General features: G+C 38.7%; 1 protein-coding gene across 1 annotated transcript in view; it reads right to left on the bottom strand.

The window, feature by feature from the left end:
* SPTLC2 (serine palmitoyltransferase long chain base subunit 2) overlaps positions 1-11,561 on the bottom strand; it is a 105,552-nt gene that overhangs the window by 65,906 nt on the left and 28,085 nt on the right. The window contains exons 4-6 of the mRNA XM_077750642.1: positions 4,173-4,327; positions 2,408-2,556; positions 536-660 (exon numbers count right to left, since the gene is read on the bottom strand). Of these exons, the coding sequence (XP_077606768.1) occupies positions 536-660; positions 2,408-2,556; positions 4,173-4,327 (429 nt within the window). The remainder of the gene's footprint in view (positions 1-535; positions 661-2,407; positions 2,557-4,172; positions 4,328-11,561) is intronic.

The following is an 11,561-nucleotide window of genomic DNA, read 5'->3' as shown; positions in this document are numbered from 1 at the left end:
TAAAAAAAAAAAAAAAAAAAAGAGTTGGTCACTTAACTGACTGGGCCACCTGGGTGCCTCAAGCCTTCATTATGATTAACTTATATAATTACTTTTAACCTATATTATTCCCTGCATTTTACATATATATCTATAATTTGCCCATGTATCTCTGAGCAACACGCATTATGATATTAAGTATTAGGGTACCTATGTACTTTCAAGTTTTTCGACTTAGGAGAAACCACCTGTTAAACAACCTTCTAAATTAAACATTCTTTCAAAATTTTAACATTTTATGAGGTTTTTATTTTCTAGAATCTTCTTTTGAAACTGAATGATGACGGCAAGAGTCACCTAATGGAACAGTAAAGAATCATGAGTTCTAGCAAGAAAATTTTAACTGATGTAAGTCTCCATGGGATATTGTTACCAAAAAGTTGTGACAGAAATGTCTTTGGGCAGACCAGGCTTGGTATGAAGTTTACAACAGCCCTTGGCTTACTCTGAGTGCTTTACAATATACAGTAGAGTTTTCATAAATGATAAGTCTTACTTTGCCAACAAGAGCAGGAATGTTCATTGAATTTGTTGCAAATCCCATCCCATATGCCATAGCAGCTTCTACTCCCAAGAAACTTGCCACAAGCTTCTCTAGCTCTTCGTGCTTGTCCAGGTTTCCTGTGTGAGGAACTTAATGAGGTTAACACAGCCAAATCCTGAATTTAAGAATTACTTATTACCTGATAAAAAGAAATCAGAGTCTACATGTTACAACCTTTTCAGACTAAGCTCTATGGAAGAGTAGTATGAAGGGAAATGGCTAACAAAAAACACAGTGCTTGAATACATCAAGATTCAGCACCTGTGATGGAATTTCTGTAAAGAAAGTTGCCAATAATTTCTCCCATTCCTGCTGACACATGACAGTTCCAAGTCTAGGCCTCGAGAGGCCTGGCAACATCTGCTTCTATACTTTTGAAGTCAGCTGCCACACAAAATAGTCTAAGAAGCCTGCTGCAGAGAGAAGCCATGGGGAGGGGAGGGGCTCTGGAGGATAAGAGACTATGGAAGGGGAGTGCAGGACTCAGCCAGCCCCTGACTGATCCCACCACCCAGCTGAGGTACCAGACATGTAAGTGAAACCACTGTGGATACTCCATCCTCAGCCATAAAGCCCCACCCAACACCACATGGAGCTAAGATAAACGTCAAGCCCTCTCCAAATTGCAGAATCACAAGGAAATAAATGTTCGTTTCTGTTTTAAGTCACTAGATTTTAGAATCATCTGTTATGCAGCAAAAGACAAGTTAAAAAGCATCCTCCCTGAGCACTAGATGTTATGTGGAAACTAATTTGACAATAAACTATTAAAAAAAAAAAAATAAAATAAAAAAAAAAAAAGCATCCTCCCTCACTTTGTTTTGTGATTCTATGTCAATAATCAAATCTGTAAGGACTGAACAAGACTGATCAATACAGAAAAGATGATGAAAAAAAAGACTGCTGAACTGAGATGCTACAAGTCCCCAAAGCTTTAGGCAAGTCATTTAACCTCCCTTAGCTTCAGTTTTGTATCTGCTAAATACCAATAATAATATTTGGTCTCTCTACCTCATGACATTGTTGTGAGGAGCAAAAGAGAGATCCAGGCAATCTATAAACTATAGACTACAAAGTTCCATAAAGATGTAAGGTCTGATTACTATATATTGTCACTGCACGTGCTTCCTTAACTATCTCATTAAGGGACTGAGTACAGTCCAATGACCCAGCTACACTTGCCAATCTTTAGGCTCATGAGAAATAATGATGCATTACTGCTTTAATCCACTAAGTTTGGGGGATCAGTGATTCACAGTAATAAATATATCCAAAAGTTGCCTTTTAATGTTTATAGGTATCAGTTCTCTGGAATAAAATGGAAGAATTTGAAATCGTCTTATGAACAAAAATTACATTTACAAAATGTAAAGGTGCAATAATAAAAAGTTAACATTTACTGAATGTTTACCAAGTCACAAATGCTTTACGTGAATTAGTTTAATTCTTCAATAGCCTATAAGGTAGGAATTATTCTCACCCCCACTTACCAGCATGGAAACAGATTAACCCTCAAATGACCACAGGGTCAGGCCTAATAATTGGCACTCTTAACCACTACCATTTGTAAAAGCCAACAAAGTGAACATTAAAGTTGTCAATGAATCAAATACCTATGGAACTTTTCTAGAGCTATTTTGTATCATAATATAATGGAAAAGATAGATATGTCTCAAAGTGTAGCATTAAAATCATCCGTTACTTCAGAAACTCTATGGCGAAGTACGTATTTGGATGCTTACACTTCTAGCTCTGTATCAGCATTATTCCCCGCTGAGTAGCACAGTTAAGAACGTTAGCTGGCCAAAGAGAGCCTACACTTACCAATTTCCTGCCGAGTGCTGCACACTCCAACTCCATACTCCTCCAGAACTTTGGCAGCTGCTTCTTGACATGATCCAGTATTCCGTGCAAATCCAAGATAGTTGTAAGAACCCATGTTTATAACACCTTTAATTATATTCCCTGTGTACCTGTATTTCAATACCATAAAAGGCCATGAAACTCATGAGCAAATCAAATATTTACACATAACAATAAACACACTGGTAATATAAAAGAAAGCACTATATACAGAAAGTAGGGAGAATATGGACTAGATGAAAAGCAGCTCAAACTCACTACCAATTAAGAAAATGAAAGTTAAAACAAAATACTAATTTTCCCATACTAATAAAGATTTAAAAACTGACCTAGCCAGCATTGGCCAGGACAGTCTCATATACTGTAGATAAGAATATCAGTAATTTTTTTTGGAGGGCAGTTTGGCAGGACTTATCCATTAAAAGAAGTACATACGCTTTGACTCAGCAATTTCCACACACATACGAAATGATAGTTGCATGAAGATCCTTTCAGAGTCACTGCACAATTTATTTGCCATATCCCCTCCCCAGGCACACAGACCAGTGACATTCTATACAATGGAAGCTCAATTAGCCGGGGCCCACCAGTGAGAACAACGTGGTTGAGAAGTTCCACCAACTTAAGGGCGACATGAAGTGTGAACAAGAAGTGGCTGGCTGCTGTTTGAACTCTGAAATTTTGGAGTTTTTAACAAAGGATGGTGCAGCCCCACCTGCCATACACTATCTATGTGTACACTGTAGGATGCTAAGTAGCCACTACTACTAATAAGCTGGCTGAGGATATTACCAACATGTTAGCAAGAAAAAAGCAAGATGTAAAATGATTTCTATAGTATGATCCCATTTTTACAAATCAAAAATTAGCTGTATGTAAGAAACAAACTGGTAACAGAGGTCACCTCTGGGGAGTGAAGATTTGTGGAGAAGTGGATTTGCAGGAGGGGTAGTGGTTAGTTCTCATGGTGGAATGTTTCCTTTATCTGTATTATTTCTCTTTTTCTTTTTTTTTTAATAGTAACAATGCAACCATGCAATCAATATTTGTGAGATCTAGGGGCACCTGGGTGGCTCAGTCGGTTAAGCATCCAACTTCGGCTCTGGTCATGATCTCACGGTTGGTGGGTTCAAGCCCTGCATCGGGCTCTGTGCTGACACCTAGCTCAGAGCCTGGAGCCTGTTTCAGATTCTGTATCTCCCTCTCTCTCTGACCCTCCCCTGCTCACACTGTCTCTCTCTATCTCTGTCTTTCTCTCAGAAATAAATTTTAAAAAAACATAAAAAAAATATTTGTGAGATCTAAACAATAAAGTTATGAATACGAAATGTTTTCTAAACTACCCAGCCTATTTAAGTAAAAACAGTCCATATATCATTAAATCATTCGAGAAATCAAAACATCTAGAAGTAAACTCAGACACTTGATGCTGGTAAGTGGTAAAACAGAAAGGACAGTTTGTCTGGCTTCTTGTTTATTTTTCTCTTTAATTAGTCAAATTTTGTTTTCAGTTATAATCCAACATAGTATCAAATGTAATCGCAGAATGTATTTTAAAAATCTGGGTTAACGAGGAACTACATGTGAGGAAACTAATTATGTCGTGCTGTGCTCTCAGCTTCTACCCTTGTTTTGACAGAATACTCAGTTTGCAATAGAATATATTCTGAGGTGAAGAAATCCCTCTTTGTGGCTGTCAGGAAGCACCTCCCCAACCAAGACTCACTTGAACGACCAGTTGTAGTCATGAGACTGCCTCTCCATGATGTCCACCCTGGCTCCAGGCACGCTGCAGATCGGCCGGTTCCAGTTGTCTCTAATCCTCATGTAGAGGTTCCTCGTGTAGAAGTTTTCAAAATCCTGATACAAGGACACAAAGTCCTGCCAAAAATGGTGAAATGCCATGAATTTAACTGAATTACTTTAGAGAATTTTTACAACTTCCCTTTTCATGCTGTAAAGAACATTCTTCAAGAGCGCTTGAGAATGAGAGGTCAGTTATATTGAATTGGCTGACAAGGAAAACATTCACAAAGGCATCAATTCTCTATGTTAAAAACAACTTTAAAACTTTAAAACGACTCTTAGGGCACCTGACTGGCTTCATAGTGCATGAGACTCTTGATTTCAGGGTCGTAATTTGAGTCACACGTTGAGTGTAGAAATCACTTTTTAAAAAAGGGTAAAACAACTCTTTTTTCTTTCAACTTTTTTTTATTTGAGAGAGACAGTGAGAGTGGGAAGAGAGAGAATCCCAAGCAAGCTCTGCACTGTCAGCACAGAGCCTGACATGGGGCTCAAACTCACAAAACCGTGAGATCATGACCTGAGCTGAAAACCAACAGTCTGATGCTTAACCAACTGAGCTATCCAGGCACCCCAACGTAAAACAACTCTTAATCAGGTAAAAGCCACTTGGCTTTGATGGTTAACCTATATGAAATGGTTGTAAATAACTGACTGCATTATTGTAGGGCCAAAGAATTTAACTCAATTTTTTTTAATATTTTTATTTATTTCTAGGAGAGAGAGAGACAGTGTGAGCAGGGGAGGGTCAGTGAAAGAGTGGGAGACACAGACTCTGAAATAGGCTCCAGGCTCTGAGCTGGCAGTCAACACAGAGCCTGACGCGCGGCTCGAACCCACAAACCGCAAGATCATGACCTAAGCGAAAGTCGGACGCTTAACCGACTAAGCCACCCAGACGCCCCAAGAATTTAACTTAATAAAGTAGACCTCGGGACATCTGGGTGGCTCAGTTGAGTGTGGCTCAGGTTATGATCTCACAGTTCATGAGTTTGAGCTCCTCATCCGGCTCTGTGCTGACAGCTCAGACACTGGAGCCTGCTTCAGATTCTGTCTCTGTCTCTCTCTGCCCCTCCCCTGCTCATGCTGTCTCTTTCTCTCTTTCAAATATAAATAAAAACATTTTTTAATAAAAACACTGTAATTTTAGGGGCACCTGGATGACTTAATTGGTTAAACATTCGAAACTCTTGGTTTCGGCTCAGGTCATGATCTCATGATTCATGAGTTTGAACCCCACATCTGGCTCTGCACTGCTTGAGATTCTCTTTCTCCTTCTCTCTGCCTCTCCCCTGCTCATGCTCTCTGTCTCTCAAAATAAATTAAACTAAAAAAATACAAAAACCTGTAATTTCAGTTTCAAACAAGAAAAATTATTCTGAAATTAAAATTCCATTCTCTGCATATTTTTAAAATCAAAGTGAAATATATCCAAAGAAAAATGATAAGCAAGAAAGACTAAAAGCTTGCTTATATAGAAAGATACCTATCTCAGGTTTCTTTCCTTGGATGGAGTTTGAAAAAAAGATTCTCATGATGAAATTCTCACAAGGGACTTAAAGCTCTCCCTTCTTCTCTGAAATAAGCTGCACTAAAAATTAAGTCTACGAAAAATAGTCTGGGTGGAGTGAAAATGAATGTATAATATTATGGCCAATGTGATATGACCTCTGCTCAGAACATGATCAGACCACATTAGACCAACTTGACTCGTGAAGATAAGGGGCAAACCAAATAAAAAGAAAACTATACTACAGTTTTACTATAGTTAGCAAACTGTTGAACTTCTCGCCCCAGGATCTGGACTTGGTGCCAATCTAAATTAATCTGTTAAATAAGCTAATCAGAAATATGCAAAGTTTAAGCCTTATTGTGTAAAACTTTTATTGCTAAAAAAGACTCTTCATAAAATTTTGTAATTAACAACCTTCTATGACATTGGACTCTAAAGTAACTAAAAGTAAGCCTCACAGTAGGTAAAATCTTAAATAAAGCTCAGTATTTATGGATTGGTGGTATTGCACATTCCAAGTACTCTCTGGAATGTGCAATACCCGATACCATCTCTTTCACAATTGCTCTCACATTTACATTTCCTTGAGAAAATATCCATATATACTGGGTCTATCATAATTGGAAATTTACTACCTAAACAACATATCCTTTTTGATAGTCTCTTCTTCCAACAAGAATACTAAGTGAATGAAAACTGGAACAAAGACATCCAAATTCTAATTTGGGATTTTCCCTTGGCTGTCATTCACCATGCATTTACTTCCCAAAGAGGGGAAGGGGGAGTCGTCTCCAATCCTTTTCCATTCACATCAAATAGGCTACACAGTCCAAACTCTTCTTGATCTCATTTCTTTAAAACCTTTCTAAATACTGCACATTAATGTTAAAGGTATTAACTTAAACACCTGAGAGAAATACTCCATCACAGATAAATTTTTATTAGCAAGAAAGAGCACTATTTTTGTTTTTACTATATAAACACCAGAAAACACTGAAGAAAGTCTGATTCCATCTACTAGAAGGGTTATCAAACCCCAAATGCTGCAGGCTAACGTGCAGTAGAGCTCAGGGTAACCAGGGTGTGGCTTGGAGGGCAAGGAGTTCCAAACTTATCAGAGACGGTCAAGATCAAGGAGCTCGCCATTCCTCATTGTTCCGATGAGACAACAACTCAGTCCCTGAGATGGGAACAGACTTACAGAGTGACAGGAGAGTTGCCACAGTAAGGGATGTTAGAGATCAAAAGCCAGTGGGACAGAACAGCAGAAGAGAGGGACTCATGGCAGGGTAGAAGCCTGACTGCAGTCAGAAGGTTCTGTGAAGAGAACTGAAAAGCCGCTAACCAAACTCCCTGCAATTTGGCAATGAAGCAAGAATGGGGATGGAAAGGGATCGCTATTCAGGGTTCCAGTTCTAGGCAACAAGAGCATCTGTTCCCAAAAATATCTCATGTAGTTTAAATATTCTAGGACCAGAGTTAATATAGATGACTTCTCTCTTCATTCATTCATTTATTCAAACATATTTTGTTGAATACTTCTGCCAGACTCAGGATAGATTAAAGAACAAGACAGTACTCTCCACGAACTACAATACCCTCACTACTCCTACCCTCCCCCTCTCCCAGCCTGTCCTGCATCCCCCTTCCACATCCTCACCCTCCTCGTCCTCCTCCTTAATTTAGTCACTGTGAAATGACTTTAGTCAGGGCCAACCTAATACTTGTTTGCTCAGTCACTGAACAAATATTTACTGAGCTGTCCTTTCCAGGCACTAAGCTAGGCATTAGGGATAAAAATGAGTAAGACAAAACCTTTATGCTCCTAAGGATCTCTTAATGGAATGGAGTGGCACACAAATGAAGTTAGAATACAATATAACAAGTACCCTAAAGGGATACTTGCGAGACAAAAAATATTTAACTGGCAGATGAATGGCAATGATAAAGTACAAACAGCCTTCATGCGCTGTTTGAACTTGATGCCAGTCTTCAGGCACATGTTTCTTGAAAACCTTTCACAAACCCCATATGCTAGCAGATATCCATGGTAAACAGAGAACAACATGTAGTTGAGGCTCCACTCTAGATTGTTGGGCATGAAGTCTCCAGGTAAGTGACTTCTATCAGTAGACTCAAAGAGAAAAACTCAAATTCACAGATTTGTAAGGCCTTACCCAAAGTAGTCTGGAGTCATCTCAATAATTAGCTAATAAATATATTTTACTGGTTGAGGTTGTGTATTCTAGAAAACATCCTATACTATGTAAAATAAATAAGTACAGGGGCGCCTTGGTGGGTCAGTCGGTTTAGTGTCCAACTTCGGCTTAGGTCAAGATCTCACAGTTTATGAATTCCGGCCCCATGGTGGTCTCTGTGCTGGGAGCCTGGAGCCTGCTTCATATTCTGTGTCTCCCTCTCTTTCTGTTCCTCCCCTACTCATGTTCTGTCCGTCTGTCTGTCTCTCTCAAAAAAAAATAAAACATTTAAAAATAATAAAATTAAATTTTAAAAAGCTACACTGTTGCTCCAAACAAAACAGCCCAAAAGGTGACAGGGAAACTTTTGCAAGCCTACTCACATCCCTAGTGCAACAGGATAAAGTGGTAATCTACTGCAAAACTCTTTGAAAAGGTTTATCTGGGACACAGCTTCATACCAGGGAGAAATCCCTAGAGTAAATAAAAATAGATGACTTCTATACAGTGGAATACGATTCATCAATTAAAAGAAATGAATTATTGAAGCATACTGTAACATAGATGACCCTCGAGAAACATTATGCCAAGTGAAGGAAGGCAGACACAAATGATCACACAGTGTATGATCCCAGTTGTATGAAACATCTAGAAACAAAGTAGATCCATGGTTGCCTGGGGTGATAAGGGGGAGTAATAAGTGACTGCTAATAGATATGGGGTTTCTTTTTCAGATGATAAAACTGTTGTAAAACTAGATTATGGTACTGCCTGCACACTTCTGAAAATACATTTGACCCTTGAACAACATGGGTTTGAACTTCGCAGGTCCATCTAATGCAGATTTTTTCCAATAAACACAGTACAGTGCCATAAATGTATTTTCTTTTCCTTATAATTTTCTTAACATATTTTTCTCTAGCTTATTTTATTATAAGAATATGGTACATAAGGGGCACCCAGCTGGCTCAGCTGGTGGAGCGTGTGATCTTGGTCTCAGGGTTGTAATAGAGTACACCTTGCGTGTAGAGATTACTTAAAAAAGAAAAAAACAAAAGGTGGTTGTGCCTGGGTGGCTCAGTCGGTTGAGTGTCCCAAGTGTCTGTCCGACTCTTGGATTTGGCTCAGGTCATGATCTCACGGTTCCTGAGTTCAAGCCCTACGTTGGGCTCTACACTGCTAGCTTGGGATCCTCTCTCTCTCTCTCTCTGCCCCTCCCCTGCTTGCACTCTCTCTCAAAATAAAAAGTAAACTTAAAAAAAAAAAAAGAATACAGTATGTGATACACATGACTGATAAAATATGTGTTAATTGTTTATGTTATCAGCAAGACTTCAGGTCAACAGCAGGTATTAGCAGTTAAGTTTTGGGAGTCAAAAATCACACGTGAATTTTCAACTGCATGTGGGGGGTGTTGACACCCTTAACCTCCACATTTTTCAAGGCTCAACTGCAATGCTAAAAATAACGGAATTATATGTTTTAAACAGGTGACCATTATGGTATATAAATTTTATCTCAGCAAGACTATTAAAAAAAAATAGATGACTGCTATCCAGGGCTCCACACACACCACAAAACAATGGAAAGTAGAGCTCTCTATAAACTCATAGAACTAAAAACAACAAACCAACTGATAATCTCCCAGCTTAATACATCAAGCAACTATATGACAGTAATAGTTTCCAAGATACTGCTAAAATGGCAATTATCAGAATATTTTTAGTAAACTACTTTTTGAAGGAGGTCAAGAATAAAATACTTCTAGGAGTTCCTATTAATATATCTCAATCAGTTTTCTTCTTTCGTATCCTGAAAACTAAACACATCAGAATATGGGTAAATAATGTCCCTTCCCTATCCCTCTCATTTTTGAATATTTAATCATGAACAAACTGTAGAGGCAAAATATTAAGTTTAGTAAGTTGTGTGGGAAATACCTACCATGATTTGATCCTTAGATTTCTAGGTACTTCCTATCTAGATACTGGAACATAAATTCAACCTTTTGCTATATCTAATCACATATGTTTCTAGAGTACTCACTTCATCAACATTAAAAAAAAAAATTAAAAAAAAAAATAAAAAAGGGGCGCCTGGGTGGCTTAGTCGGTTGAGCGTCCGACTTTCGCTTAGGTCATGATCTCGCAGTTCGTGGGTTCGAGCCCCGCGTCGGGCTCTGTGCTGACTGCCAGCTCAGAGCCTGAAGCCTGTTTCAGTCTGTGACTCCCTCTCTCTCTGACCCTCCCCTGCTCACGCTGTCTCTCTCTCTCTCCTGGAAATAAATAAAACATTAAAAAAAAAAAAAGATTTCTCACTTCATCTCACATAAAAAAGAAATAGACCACAGACTGGGAAAAACAACACTCTCCCCCAAAATAACACCTATCAAGCAGTAAAGAATTCAAAGATTTTTTTTTTTTTTTTTGCGATTTACATAAAATAGAACAAACTCATGTTAACTCATCTTTATTAGTGGGGCCATGCGATTCAGTTCTACTCAAAACATCATATGAAGAACTAGCATAAATAGTTAAAATGGACTCTCTTTTATAATGGAATGAGGAAGAAAGTAAGGCTGCAGTGATAAACACCATTCACTCAGTGAAATGAGGAAGTGGCAATATTAGACTTGCATTTTATGATCCTAAGCAAATGCTTTCCCTCACCTCTTCCAATGTAACACTTAAAAATCTGCATATCCCTCCCACTACATCTAATCCAGTATCAGAAAATAAACATGCCCTACCATAGGGCTGAATGATCTTCCTTTCCCTCTAAAAGCTGAACTTTTATAACAAAATGGAAGAATTCAGCTGTTTTATTTATTTTTTATTTTTTTTAATGTTTTATTTATTTCTGAGAGAGAGAGACAGCGTGAGCAGGCGAAGGTCAGAGAGGGAGGGAGACACAGAATCTGAAGCAGGCTCCAGGCTCTGAGCTGGCTGTCAGCACAGAGCCCGACGCAGGGTTCGAACCCACAAACCAGGAGATCATGACCTGAGCCGAAGTTGGACGCTTAACTGGCTGAGCTACCCAGGCGCCCCTGAATTCAGCTGTTTTAACTGTTAATGTTATCTACTGTGAAAATACTATTGAATGAATTCAAATAAATTAGTACAGCCCTGTAAACCGTAGAAGCAAATCTCCCCACTGTCCCATATATTTCTTCCTATTACTTCCTCCTACTATTATTTCCTGAATAATTCAATGCTACTCAGTTATTTTTTTGTTCTACATCTGCATACAATTCAAACACTATTTACATGCATAGTGCTTTGCAAAGACCTGTTAAATTTGAGGAGTTTATGTTTCCTCAACAGAATTAGAAACTACTCAACAAAATCTATGTGTTCTGATTCCTTAACACAAAGGTCAAGTACACACAGGAGCCCCTATACTCAGGAGTCAGTTCACCCTCTGGAAGCACAGAACAAGTTCGAAACATGATATACTCTTTTACAAAGTAATTCAGACGCAACCCCCTTCATTCTTGCTGTGACACAAACACCAGCTGTGCAAACTCTCGTGCCACTCCCCTACTCAAACACTGCCCAGACTTCCTCTCTGCCTACCGAAGAGCTCAGCTCGACATTCA

This window comes from Crocuta crocuta, unplaced genomic scaffold (assembly GCF_008692635.1).
Source record: "Crocuta crocuta isolate KB4526 unplaced genomic scaffold, BGI_CrCroc_1.0 scaffold186, whole genome shotgun sequence".
NCBI classification, from domain to species: Eukaryota; Metazoa; Chordata; class Mammalia; order Carnivora; family Hyaenidae; genus Crocuta; species Crocuta crocuta.
The sequence above is the reverse complement of the archived record's forward strand: the minus strand, read 5'-3'. Positions and strand labels throughout refer to the sequence as shown.